General features: G+C 35.2%; 1 protein-coding gene across 3 annotated transcripts in view; it reads left to right on the forward strand.

Moving 5' to 3' along the window:
* Positions 1-14939, forward strand: part of ANAPC1 (anaphase promoting complex subunit 1) — a 179019-nt gene that overhangs the window by 118332 nt on the left and 45748 nt on the right. For all 3 annotated transcript variants that reach the window (XM_069075562.1, XM_069075564.1, XM_069075563.1), the window contains 4 exons: positions 870-960; positions 1049-1102; positions 1671-1864; positions 13128-13214. In XM_069075562.1, the coding sequence (XP_068931663.1) occupies positions 870-960; positions 1049-1102; positions 1671-1864; positions 13128-13214 (426 nt within the window). The remainder of the gene's footprint in view (positions 1-869; positions 961-1048; positions 1103-1670; positions 1865-13127; positions 13215-14939) is intronic.

Here is a 14939-nt window from a genome sequence, read left to right on the forward strand (position 1 = left end):
AACAGACAAAACAACCTGAAGAATATATACTTTCTCTTGTTTACACATTATTTTCATCTTGGGCAAATTTCTGGACTTTGAAAGCTTTTTGTTCCTTGTAACTTGGAAGTATATTTGGTATGGCAATATCTATTAAAATCGTTGTTTTTAAATTTTATGAATCAGAGTTATACTTGGTTAGTAGTTCAGTCTGTTTATATTCTTGTTTCTCTAGAATTTATTTGCTAATTTCTCCAGGTTTTTTTGAGGTTTATATTTTTAGAATAGGAATTTGTTGTCTTTCAATTCATAAAAAATAGTGAACTTCTGATGTATAATTCTAGCCACCAGGTTATATCTTGTTAAATATTTGGTGGTGTTATATTTTCACAGCCTGCAATGATATGTTATACTTTCTCCACCATTGTTTTTTTCCATAATCTACATTACTTAATTATCAGCATCTTTTCTTTCTGAATTTTTGTAGCTTTTTTCCAACCAGAGTCCAGAGGGGTCAAATGACTTGTTCTAGATTGCATAGTTAGTTAGAATGAAAGTTAATATTAGATCTTGTGCTTCCTGGTCCCTATCTATTGTATTTTTTCTGTTTATAAGACTATTTATATCTCTTTTGCCCAACATTTTGGTATATGCATCTGATCTGCTTTACCATATACTAAGTCCTTTGTGACCAGACTTTATACGCAAATCTTGCTCTCACTCAGTTTTAAGCGGTGATTTTTCACATAATAGGTTTGTAGTCTGTATTTGTTGAGTGGATAGAACAACAGAATAGAATAGCAGAAACACTTACTACTACTTTAGCAAAGAAGAAAATAAGTCCAAGTAAGCTTCAAAGTTGTTGAGGTTTTTTCTTCCTTTGTTTTTAGGCAAGCACATGTCTATGTAATTGCTGGAGCTTGTTTGTCTCTGGGTTTTCGATTTGCTGGTTCAGAAAACTTAGCAGCATTTAACTGTTTGGTAAGAAGTTTATCTTTTTACTCTGTTCCTAAATGATTTTTAAAATGTCATTTTTAACTTTGTAATTTGGTCTTCACCTTTTTTATAGTACAAGTTTGCAAAAGATTTTATGAAGTGTTTGTCGGCACCCACAGCTTCAGTGGTAAGTTTGTTTCTTATTCCTTTAAAAACATGGTGAAACTCTTATTTTAATAATGCAATTTCATTGAGATAAAGGAAAAATTCAATGATACTTTATTGCCACGTTATTAATTATAACGGCAGTATTGCAGTTTAAGAATAGAGTTGCTTAAATTGTGACTAAATTCTTCTTTTTCTGTTGAGGAATTAACTTCTGTCTGTGTAAAGTGGGGTAGATAACAGATTCTTATGTAGAAAGCACAAATAAGGAAATGCCTGATGTCTAATGTGCTCTACAGAAACTCATACAACACTAATTTATATTAGTTCCTACACTTTTCATTCCTTTAATTAACCAGAATCCTTCCAGAGAATTCAGTTAAGCGTGTGCCATGTGCCAGGCATGTTCATTCAAGATACAGTTCTTGTCTTTGAGGAATTTCTAATCTGTTGATCCAGTGACAATGCTATGTTTCTTATAAGAATTGCATAAATTTATAATTTTCTGATGCTAACCAATTTAGATGCTATCCCAAAGAAGTACAGCAACAGTAGTTGTAACACCGTGATCTCCTTTGTTGCACCTCAAGACAGGCCATTACAACTTAGAAACTTGCTTAAGCGTCGTGCTCCTTTCTCTTGCCATGGTCATGGCTGGCTCTGGAAACCTGAAGGTTCTCCAGCTTTGTCGCTTCATGCACAAGAAGACTGGCGGAGAAATGAACTATGGTTTCCATTTGGCTCACCATATGGCTCTTGGACTGCTCTTTTTAGGAGGAGGCAGGTAATAAATGTTTTTTAAAATACTTATTCCTGAAAGAAAATATTTTTAATCTTTCATGTTCGTGGGAGGTGTCAGTAAGCATATTACTTCTTAGTTTTGGCAGCAAACTGCAAATAATTTCCATGATTCAGATTAGGTTGGGTTTTTTTTAAGCCTGCATTGTAGTCTCTTGAAAGCAGTCTTCTTAATATGTTGATCATATACACATAGATCTGCATCTGTGTCTGTCAACACACACACACACACACACAGAGAAAAATCTGCTTATCTGTATTACTTATAATTTTGAAAGGTCTTAGTTCTTGAAAGGAAATTACAGTGGATTATTGAATATTTAGCTGTAAACTACATTTAACTGTTATTTAAACCAAGATTTGTAGTTCAAAATCCTTAACTTTGTCAGAATGAAATTTGAAAACTGACTTGTGGTTGTTCCAAAAAAACAAAAAAAAAGTAACTAGAGAATAGCCATACTTTTGAACATATGCTTCCTTTTATTTTGATTTTTGTTTTGTGTCCTTGGATAAAACTTGCTGAAATTCTTGAGGAAGATAAACACGTTACGCAATGTATTTATTTATTTGGAAATTATAAGTAAAGGAATTATTTAGCTTCAACTAGTTGGCCTATCTATCTACTTATTTTCTTTCTTTTTTAAAAAATAAATAAACTTATTTATTTTTCAGTTTTCAACATTCACTTCCATGAGATTTTGAGTTACAAATTTTCCTCCATCTCTTCCCTATTCCCCACCCCAGTCTTATTTTCTTATATACTACCATGTTTGTCAGAATATAGTTCACATTTTTTAAACCATGTTTGGCTTACATAAAATCTGAAGGGAGCTATGTTATTGTCAAGTTTTTTGTTGTTTTAGCATATGCCTACATATTTTTTACTTTCAAAGGGATTTCATTTTAAGCATGTGTCCTAAATTTGAGGGTACAAGGTTGGCAAGGGCTGATACACAACATCTCAGGCAGATTCATTATTGTTTCTGTTTAATTATGAATGTACTAAAATAAAAAGTATATGTGAGCTTAGATGATTGGCATTATTATTTGCAAAATTCTAATTCCAACTTACTTGAAACTGGAACAAAGAAGTAATAAGGAAAAATCAGATTATTCTTTTTATTTTTATTAACAATTTCCGTATACATATGGTAGTCATTGTCTTAAGTATATATGTGGAGTCAAAGTGGTCCACAATTAACATAGTTCTACTTAATTGATCTTAGGATGATAAATACATGGCAACATGACAAGTTATGAACCGAAGTAACCTTTCTTCTGTATTTAGTATTTTCAAGTCACATATCAAAATAAGAGTTTTCTGGTTTAATCAAGCTTTGGAAAATGTTTGTGTCATTAAGAAGAAAGAAATCAAAACTTGGGAAATGGGTCCTACAAGAATATTTTAGAGAACTGACAGATTTTAATTCTAAAAGAAAAATCTGGTAGGGATGCCATTTAGAATATACGACATAGAAACTGGAGGATGGAGTAATTGTAGTTTCATGTATTTGCTCGTTCTTGATATATATTTCCTTTTGGCACTTATTAAATATTAATTGAAAATGTCTTTTAAATTTTAAAATGTATAGAAATATATTTTTATTGTTGGTTCTTAAATTGTGTCATTACTAACAGCTCATATTTAATGAACTGCTCTAATCAGAAAGCTAAGGAGTATCTACACTGGGACTAGGGTTTTTTGTTGTTTTGTTTTTATTTGTTTATTTTAATTTTCAGACCAACATTCTTTCTATTCTGCTCTTTCATATGTGATAACACTGAATTTAAAAGAATGATTGTGGTATAGTAAGAGTGGTGTTTTTTGTTATTATCTATATTAAATTTACTGTCTAAATCCTGCAACTTTATTGTTTACCCATGTGAACATGTCTCGATGTCTTTCCCTTGTTGACAAAATTAAAGTTTAGATATCTGCTCAGATATATTTAAATTAAGAAGGAATAGGTATATGAAAGGAAAATTTATTCATCAGTCTTTCAGTTACAGCAGTTTAACTAATAAAAAATTCCATTGACTTAAAAAATAAAAGTAAGGAATTTTGAGGGGAAAGATTATAAGTCTGGGAGGAAGAAGATTTGATTCTAGTTTATCTCCATTGCTTAGCTTGTCAGACTTTGAGCAAATCATCTAACAATCTGTTTATTTGTAAAGTGGGCATGAGAGATGTAGTGGAAAAAGAGCCAGCCTTGGAATAAAGAAAATTTGGGTTCTTGTGCCACCTCTGACACCAACTAGCTCTTTGACCCTCAGTGCTGCAGGCAATTAAGACAATAAATTAAATATTCCAGGCTGCTGTTAGCACTACAATGCTTGTATAGAACAGGTACATAATAAATATTTGTTGAATTAACTTAATCCCCTCTCTGTCTTGCCATACTTTTTCACTCTTGTGTCATTAAGTATAAAATGTATTTGTTTTGGGGGGCGTATTTCTACATTTCCTGTGCATACCATTGATGTCCTAGAGATCCTTGGCCCAAGCTACAGAATTTTGAAAAGCCCAGAGTCACTAATTCTATTGTTATGAAATTAAAATCCATGATAATAATTTTAGGGTTAAAATGTAATTGCAATCCAATGGTCAAAATTTTAACTTGAAAGTTTCATGAATTCTGTTGCTCTCATTGCAGAAAATTAGCTTTAGTAGAATTCAAATCCTGCTTAAGAAGAAAACTCGGAAAATGAAACAACAGAAGAGTGTAGATGTAGAGTTAGAAGAGACTCCAGAAGCATCCATTCTAACCCTCTCACTTTATAGATAAAAAAACCAAAGGTCATATAGGTTATATGTAGGAGAACTGAGATTTGAATCCAGGCTCTCTGAAAGTACGACCTCTTTTGCACTAACCCACATGATAATGCTGCCTTTCATTTAATGTTACTAATTGGATAGACAAATTATATACAGGGTTCAAGAAAGTAAGTATAGAAAATATTGGTTGCATTTTGTAATATATGCAGGGTGAAATAAAGTGTGATCAGTACCCCTGAGTATCTTGCTAGTTGAACAACTTACTTACAGAGCAGCTAAGTGCCACAGTGAATAGAGCTCAGAACTGGGTTAAAATCTGAGCTCAGAATTGGGCTAAAATCTGGCCTCAGACCCATCCTAGTTGTGTGACCCCAGGCAAGTCACTTAACCTCTCTGAATCTCACTTTCCTCATTATAAAATAAGGATAATAATAGCACTTAACCTCCCAAGGTTGTTGTGAGGATGAAATAAAATATTCGTAAAACTCTTTGAAAACCTTAAAGTGCTATATAAATATTAGTGATTATAATGAAGCCACTGAAATTTTAGGTAGAAAGCGATAAAAAGCAAGATAATTTCTTAGCTAATTAAAGAGTTTGTGTTCTGTGAGCAACAACATGGTGGAAAGAGACATTTTCTCCAATCCCCATGACCTCTCAAACTCTCCAAAACATAAATTATACATCAGAGATAAAGCAGTTTCAACTGTTCCATGGTTTAGAACACTTAGAATGCAAAAGAAGGTTAAAAAGCAAACCTAAAACCTAGGAACTAAAAACTCTAAGTTTACTCACCAAGGCTCCCTCACCTCCCACTGTACTGGTGGTTAGACCACACTAGTAGATCCAAAAATACAATGCAGCCTTACATCAAAACACATCTGAACGCTTTGGTCTTTCCAGTTCCATAGAGACTGAGGCTCCAGTTTGCAGAAGTTTGCTTCATCCTTTACAGCCAAATTCCTTACAATGTAAATTCATAAATGTAGCTTTATCTGAGTTTCAAGAAGACACAGAGAGTAACACAATAGTGACTGGAGATTTCAATATCCCTTTATCAGTTTTGAATGTCCAACAGAAAGATAAAGAGGAAAATATGGAACCGAACAAATTTTTAGAGAAACTGAAGTTACTGGTGTCTTCTAAAAGAGACAGTAAAAAAAAAATGCATATTTTTCTGCAACAACTGTAACTTTTTTTTAAATACAAAACTTGACCCTGTTCTCAGGCATAGAAGTATTAAAAGCAAAAATAAAAAGGCAAAAATAATCAATACATCCTTTACAAACCATATTGGAATAAAAATAGAAATTGGTACAGGGACTACAAATAAAATATCCAGAACCAAAGGATACTTCACAATGAAATTTTAAATAATGAGTGGTTCAAAGAATAACTAAAAAAAGTGATAAAATAACGTAGCAAAATTTCTAAGATGTAGCTAAAGTGGTTCCTCAAGGGAAAAAATCATAGTCTTACAATTATAGGTAATACATCATAGAAAAAAGAGGAGTAATGAACAGAAAAAAAAAACATTTAAAAATTAGAAAATCATCAAATAAACTTAAAATAAGAACAAGAGAATATTAAAAATTAGAGAGTAAATAGATAAATTGTAAACAGCTCCATAGAAATGATAAATAAGAGTAAAAGCTGGTTCTTTGAAGAGAATTAAAATTGATAAACACTTAGCTAATCTGATTAAAAAGAAACAGAAAATCAAATTAGCAGAATAAAAAATGAGCAAAGTGAAATCACAGCAAAACCAAAAGAAATTAAAATAATCAATACATATGCACCGTTACTAACAAAACTGAAAAAAAAAAAAAGAAATAAAGAATACCTTCAAAAATATAAAATACCCAAACTCTTGGAAGACCAGGTAGAGATCTTAAATAATACTATTAAGAAAAGGAAATAGATCCAGTTATAAATAAACTACAAAAAAACAAAATTTCCTGCACCTGTTTCATAGGAGAATTCTATTAAAAATTTAAAGAACAATTTGTGCCTGTACATAACAAATTATTTTTAAAAAAATTAAGAAATCACCTTACTACAGTCCTTTTATTTTATTTTATTTTATTTTTGGCAGGATAATTTTTTTTAAATCTTTTTTAATTAAAATTTTTTTTTCAAATGCTTTATTAACTTCTGGTTTACATAATTAATTTCCACCAAATAATTTTCTCCCCATTTTTCCCCTACCCACCACCCCAAAATAGCAGTCCCACAGGATATCCCCTCCTCCAATCTGCTCTCTCCCATATCATCTCCTATACCCCCTTTGACTTTTCCAGTAGGGCATAGGGGATCTCTATGCCCCAGTGCCTGTATATCTTATTTCCCAATTACATGTAAAACAGTATTAGTGGGGCGGCCAGGTAGCACAGCGAGTAAGAGCACCGGCTCCAGTGTTGAGAAGACCTGGAGATCGAATCCCGGGCTCAGACACTTAGCACCCACCCAGAAACACCTGGCCGTGTAACCTTGAGCAAGTTACTTAACCCCAATTGCTTAGGGGCGGCCAGGTGGCTCAGCGAGTAAGAGCACCGGCTCCAGTGTCAGGATGACCTGGATCAAATCCGGGCTCAGATACTCAGCACCACACCCAGAAATAATAACTGGCCGTGTAACCTTGAGCAAGTTACTTAACCCCAATTGCTTTAAAAAAAAAAAAAAAACAGTATTAGTAATAGTGTGTATATATGTATATAATTTTAAACATTTGATTTTAAAACTTTGAATTCCAGATTCATTCCCTTCCTTCCTTGTTACCCACCCTTACTGGGAAGATAAGCAGTTCAGTATAGGTTGTACATGTGTAGTTAATGCAAAGCATTAACATAGTAGATATATTGTAAAAGACTGACTATCCCACCTCCCACTTGTTCTTTTCTCTACTTTGATCTTGTCGCTTTTCAAAAGTGAGTGCTTCCAACTTCCCTTCCCCCCAGCCTGCCCTCCTTTCCATCATCACCCCTCTGATCCCCTTCCCCCCTACTCTCCTGTAGGGTGAGATAACCCTATTTAGTGTATATGTCATTCCCTCCCTGAGCCAAATTCAATGAGAATAGGGTTGACCCATTCCCTTTTGCCTTCCTATTCTTCCCCTCCATTGTAACCATTTTCCCTTGCCTCTTCTTTATGAGATAGTTTACCCCATTCTGTCTCTCCCCATTTCCTCCCATTATATTCCTCTCTCACCTCTTAATTTCACCTTTTAAGTATCATCCCTTCCTGTTAAATTGGTCCTGTGCCCTCTATCTATGTATACCTGTAAACATATATACACACATTCACATATGTATTCATACGCCCGTATGCCCTGATACAGACATATATATATGTTTCTATTCCTTTCAACTATTTTCATACTGACAGAAGTTTCATCAGTTACACTTACCGTTTTTCCATGTAGGAATGATAATAGTTCAACTTTGATAAGTGGCTTATGACTTCTTTTCCCTGTTTACCTTCTCAAGCTTCTCTTGCTTCTTGTATCTGAATGTCAAATTTTCTATTCAACTCTGGTTTTTTCATCAAGAATTCTTGAAAGTCCTCTATTTCACTTAATGACCATATTTTCTCCTGAAACATGATACTCAGTTTTTCTGGGTAGGTGACTCTTGGTTTTAATCCCAGCTTCTCTGTCCTCTGGAATATCATATTCCAGGCCCTCCGATCCCTCAGTGTAGAAGTTGCCAGTGCTTCTGTGCTATCCTGATTGTGTTTCCACAATATTCAAATTGTTTCTTCTTGGCTGCTTGTAATATTCTCTCCTTAATCTGGGAATTCCGGAACCTGGCTATAATATTCCTAGGAGTTTTCTTTTGGGGATTTTTTTGAGGAGGTGATCGGTGGATTCTTTCAACCTCTATTTTGCCCTCTGGTTCTAAAACATCAGGGCAGTTTTCCTTGAGAATTTCTTGGAGGATGATTTCTAGGTTCTTTCTTTGATCATGGCTTTCAGGTAGTCCAATAATTTTAAAATTATCTCTCCTGGATCTATTTGCCAGGTCAGTGATTTTTCCCATGAGATATTTCACATTGCCTTCTATTCTTTCATTCGTTTGAATCTGTTTAACGGATTTCTCATAAAGTCACTAGCTTCCCTTTGCTCCATTCTAAATATGAGGGAATGATTCTCTTCAGTGAGCTTTTGAGATTCTTTTTCCATCTGGCAAATTCAGCTTTTTAAGGCATTCTCCTCATTGCCTTTTTGAGCCTCTTTTGCCAATTGAGTCAATCTTTTTTAAGGTGTTATTTTCTTCAGTCAGGCTGTTGCCTCTCATTTCATAATTTTCTTGCATTGCTCTCATATCTCTTCCCAATTTTCCCTCCACTTCTCTTATCTGCTTCTTAAGGTCCTCTGTGGCCTGTAACCAGTTCGTATTTTCCTTTGAAACTTTTGGTGCAGGAATTCTGACTTCACTGTCTTCCTCCTGTTTCATGCTTTGCTCCTTTTTGTCCCCAAAATAGGAGTCTAATGTTGGAATATTCTGTTTGTTTTGTTTCCTTTGCCTGGTCATGTCACTCTTCAGTAACTTGACCCCTGGGCTTTTTGCTACAGTAGGACTCTGCCACCAGACAGGGGAGCTTCCATCCCAAACGCCGGGGTTTTCTTAGCTGCCTCAGGTATTAGTTGGGTGCTCTCTTTGAAGCCTCCACGTGCTCTGGCAAACTAGTCACACACCCCAGGACCTCCACCCTAGACTGCAATCCAGATCCAAGCAGGTTAAAGCAAGAGCAATTACCCCTCAGACTGGTCCCTTGGTCCCCCTACAATCTTCAGGCCAGGAGCTGAAGCTGCAATGTGGGGCCGACTGTAGCTGTGGCTCCTCAGCAGCTTCTCATCCTGGGGGGCAAAAGCCGATGCACTCCCAACTACTGGTCCCAAAGTTCACACTGCACCGACCTGTCACTTTGTCCTTAGCATCTATGTGTTGATAAATTTGATAAATGGCCACAGCTTCTGGTGATCTGAGTCCTTCCAGCCTGTGGCTGGTCAGGCCCACTCTGGGGATAAAACCTCCGGCTCACGTGGGCCTGGGCTCGGCTCCCAGAGTGCTGTGCTGGCCAATTCCTGCCAGCATTCCGGGCTGTCCTCAGTGGGAGATTAGCTTCTCTGTGTCACTTTGTGGGTTCTGCTGCTCCAAAGTTTGTTGATAGTCCCCTTTTACTTGAATTGGGGAAGGTGGAAGCTGGAGCCTATTCTGCCATCTTGACTCCCTGGATAACTCTAGAGTCCTTTTATGACACAAATACAGTCCTAATACCTAAACCTGGGAACGATAAGTCACAGAAAGAGAATTGTGGGCTAGTGTATTGATGAACATTGATTCAAAATTTTATAATTAAATCCTCTCAAACGATAATTTTTTCAAGAAATCATTCATTATGCTCAGTTGGGATTTATGGTGGGGATACAAGGATGGCTCAGTATTAGGAAAATAATATAATCATATTAAAAAGTAAAACAATAAGAACCACATGATCATCTCAATAAATGCAGAAAAAAACCTTTGACAAAATACATCCCTCTTTTATACTAAAAACTACTAAATGTAGGTATAAGGGTCTTTTTTCATATCATAAAAGCAAAAAATAAGCATCACATGCTTTGGAGATACACAGCAACGTTTTTCAGTAAATATGAGAATGGAGAAAGGATATCCATTTTCTCCACCATTATTCAATATACTTTTAGAAATACTGATAATAGCAATAAGAGAAGAGAAAGGAATTAAATAATGATAGGTAAAGATAAAACTAACCATTTGCTAATAACCTGGTCATTTATTTGGAAAACCCTAGGGAATCAGTAAAGATACTAATTGATTTAATCAGTAACTTCACAAAAGTTGCAAAACATGAAAAATCAATAACATTTCTACATAATAATGACATAGAAGTGATAATAGAAAGGGATATCTGCTTCCAAATAACTACAAAATACATGAAGTATCTGGTAATTAACCTCTTAAAATACACAGAAGACATGTATGTATTCAATTACAAAGCACTCAAATAAATAACAGCCTAAAGAGCTGTACAAATATTTAGTGCTCATAACTAGGCAGTGCCAATATGGTAATGACATTGCTATCAAAGTTAATGTGTACTTTTAGTGCTATGCAGAATCAAGTTATCAAGGGGCTACTTTATAGAACTTGAAAAAATAATAATAAAATTTATTTGGAAAAACAGTATATACAGGATGTCCCTAAAATCTGGACACACAGGAAATCTTATTAATTAACTATGCATATTTTCAGGAAATGAAATGAATGAAATTTTCAGCAACACTTTATATAATTAGCATAAATGAGATTTCATAGGAAGACATAGGAGATACATAGGAAATCTAATTCAATTAAATTAATCTCATTAATATGGAAAATAGTCCCCCATAGCTAATGAAAGCTTTTATTCCATATGAAATTGTCATGGTGTATCAGCAATGCCATATTCACAATGCCTATGGAGATTACAGATATGCTGATATAATTATCCATCACAAAATACATCATGCTTGCCATATGGGGGAATAAGCTGGAAAATTTATTAAGATACCAAAAGACTGAGTCCCAAAACCAGAAAGTGAAAGCCATCAGAGTAGTTATGACATTGGCACAGGTAGATAAAGTAGAAAGCACCCACATTTTCAAGCCTTTGAAACAGAACAGGCTACCTCAGGCAAAGGTCCTCCTCTCCCCACTCACAGCAACCACCCAGCGTCCGGGAAGCACGCTCCCAGCAGCTCCGGCCCCTGGCAGTCCTCAGCAGGAGTCCTTAGCAGAAATTCTGGCTAACTCAAAAAGGGCTTCATGCTGCTGCTGCCTCTGCTGCTGCTACCGCCGTCGCCACCACCGCCAGCCACCGCAGGAACTCTAGTTTGGCTTTCGCTTCCTCTTGCTCCGCCCCTTCCTGCTACGTCAGCAAGTCCAATGGGGCATGGAAGATCTTTAAATCCCATAACCCTTACACATGGCTAAAACTTATGCTAATTAAATAAAATATTGTTGAAAATTTCATTCATTTCTTGAAGATATGTGTAGTTAATGAGATGTCCTGTGTGTCCAGACTTTAGGGACATTCTGTAAAACATTAAGACCTCAAACTATATTCAACAGTCATCAAAGCCATTTTTTATTGGTTAAAGGATAGAGAGAGAGATCAGTGGTACAGACTAGACAAAGGAAATTCAGAAACAGTAGAACTAAATAACCCAGTGTTTGATAAAGTGGAAAACATAAGCTATGTATGAGAGAAGTCCATATTTGATTAAAAACTTTTGGGAAAACTGTAAAACAGTCTGGCAGAAATTGGATTTAGAGGGGCAGCTAGGTGGCACAGTCAGGATGACCAGAGTTCAAATCTGGTCTCAGACACTTAATGCAAAAACTAGCCATATGACCTTGGGCAAGTCACTTAACCCTGATTGTGCTCCAAAAGGCAAAAAAACAAAAAACAAAAAAAAGAAATTAGATTTAGACCAATACCTTAGACCACAGTACATTCTAAATGTATATGTTACCTTTATATTAGTGATAATAAAGAAAAATTAGGAGAAACAAATCATATACCTCTCACATGTAAATATAAAATTTGTAAAAGCGGTATTATTACTTGGTTTTGTGTTTAGTTGGATAGCTATGCAGAATTTTTGATAATGTGACTTCATTTTTCTTCATGTATTTATCACTATATGTTTTGCTGAAGAAGGAAAAATAGGCTCTCTCAAGGTTTTTAGATTTTTTCCTTTTTGCTTTTTTGGAGAGGGGAGGTAGGGCAAATGGGGTCAAGTGACTTTCCCAAGGTCACATGGCCAGTTTTGTGTTAAGTGTCTGAGGCCAGATTTGAACCCAGGTCCTCCTGACTCTAGGGCCGGTGCTCTCCTCACTGTGCCACCCAGCCACCCCAAATCTATTCTTTTTTGTTTTTAATCAATTGGGGTTAAGTAACTTGCTCAAGGTTACGCAGCCAGTTATTTTGTGTAGGTGCCAAGTATCTGAGGCTGGAACCGATCCTGGGTCTCCCGACTCCGGGGCCGGTGCTGTTACTCACTACACCACCTGGTCGCCCCAGCTATCTCAAGTTTAAAAGAGTTTTATTTCTATCTGTGGTTTATTAGAATATGGGAGTAAGATGAAATTGCTACACCTCTTTTTAATACTTGACATATTCTCTGGGTTCATGTTTGTAAAATATTTATAAACTTTATTTCTTTTTGAAAATGAAAATGAAAAGTTTTTGAAAATAGAAAAGTGGAAACTTTATTATCTCTGGAATCTTGCTTCCTTAATTTAGGGAATCATTAGTTTACTTTGTTTTAACTAATTCTAAAATGCCTTTCTTAAAGAAAGCTTTTGTTTGTGCATCTGATCATGTTCCAGATTGCCATAGTATCCAAACTTTCAGATTGTCTGCAATATCTGTAATGTGGCCTTGTTTTTTTTTTTTTTTACAGATATTCTTTGAGTACTTCAAATTCTTCAATTGCTGCTCTTCTTTGTGCACTTTATCCCCACTTTCCGGTTCATAGTACTGACAATAGGTGAGTTTGATAATTTTATTCAATATCCTATTTTCACAAATTCTTTAAAGAGATATTTTCTAATTGTTTTTAGTTTCATGGGAATATAATTTTAAATTTTCAAATATGGAAAAAATGGTCCTGTCATTTGAAGAGGCTTTTCTTTCACTTTATACAAGTTTACTTTCCCATATCTGAGTTTGTTACCTTGCTTCAGGTTTCAAATCTTGGGGTTTATAGATAGATTTCAGGAGTTTTATAAACTTGGATAGGAAAAAAAAATCATATCATTATTTCAACATAATCAGATTCCTTTGTAATTCTATGTTTGGTTTTTTTTTTTTGCCTTTAAAAACTTTATTTTGAGAACAGGTCTATCCATATCATTCAGGTTGCCAAAGGGGTCTAAAACTCCTGCCTTAATTTTTATTAAAGCATGTTATTAAATTCAAAATCATAGATTCATTTCCTAATTTGCCCTTCTGTTCAGTGGATTGCTACTGGAAAACCAGCTTAAAATGCATAATGTACTGATGCTAGATAGATTCCATCTTTTTGTTTTAAAAGTTTCATAGAACTTTGCAATAACTATAACAGTTTATTAAAACTTCAGATGTTAAATATACTAAAAGAAGTGTTTGGAGTTAATTTTCTGTTGTGGTTTTATTAGTTATATATGGTCAAATGGGTATCCTTAATTAATTTCATAATCATTATTTTGAAAATTAATATTTTAGGGGCGGCAAGGTGGCACAGTGAATAGAGCGCCGGCCCTGAAGCCAGGAGAACCTGAGTTCAAATCCGGCCTCAGACACTTAATGCAAAAACTAGCCGTGTGACCTTGGGCAAGTCACTTAACCCCGATTGCCCTCCAAAAAAAGCAAATTGATATTTTAGGCTGTTGGATAATATTAAATTCTGCTTTCTATATAGCATATCTTATATACTACAGTGATTATATCTGTATCTATGCAAATAATTTATACATATATCTATATATCTTTTTTCCAATATATATCATATATTAAAGTGTATCCTCTTTATTCCTGGGTATCTGAACTAATGTCAAGTATAAGGTCATAAATAATAAAAAAAAATGGTGGGTGTAGCAGCAAGCACCCCAAGCGTCTTCAGGGTGGCTGCCCATACAGGTTCTTGGATTTGCTTTGTTAAAGGAAAGCAACTCAAAATGGGTTAACAAGCTTACTTTAATCAGTCAAATATATATATCGTTTACCTCGTTCAGGGGAAAAAGGTCAGCACCCCGAACTTCAAAGTATACAGGCAGAAGTATCAAGACAGAAACAGATCAAGTAGACAGCTTTCCAAACTGTCCAACCATTACATCCATACCAAATCAACATCTGGGTTTTTCAAAGCCGGGGGGCTCTGGACAATGGTTTCCCATAATCCATATCAAATCACAGAACACTTCTCAAAGTGAGCCCCAAAACAAAGCTACACATCAGGGCTTATATAGCCTTCTCCTGGCTCAGATAATGTAACAACCTTCTGGACCCACTGGCCAATCAAGAAATATCTACTGAAAAACAAGCCTCCCACCCCAGGCTCCTGGTTCACTTTAGCCTAGGGGCAGGGAAGATCTTTAAAATTTACATTTCCATTACAGTGGGTCAATTCCCATATCCTTTTGTTTGGTATTTCACAGTAATAATAATGGGTACTTTTCCTTCTGAACTCAGTCCTTACTCCCTTTTGACTCTTCTCTATTGCTGGCTGCTTTGG

The sequence above is a fragment of the Petaurus breviceps genome, unplaced genomic scaffold, assembly GCF_028583685.1.
Source record: "Petaurus breviceps papuanus isolate PSGF00001 unplaced genomic scaffold, PetGlider_PUasm1.0 90919, whole genome shotgun sequence".
Lineage (NCBI taxonomy): Eukaryota > Metazoa > Chordata > Mammalia > Diprotodontia > Petauridae > Petaurus > Petaurus breviceps.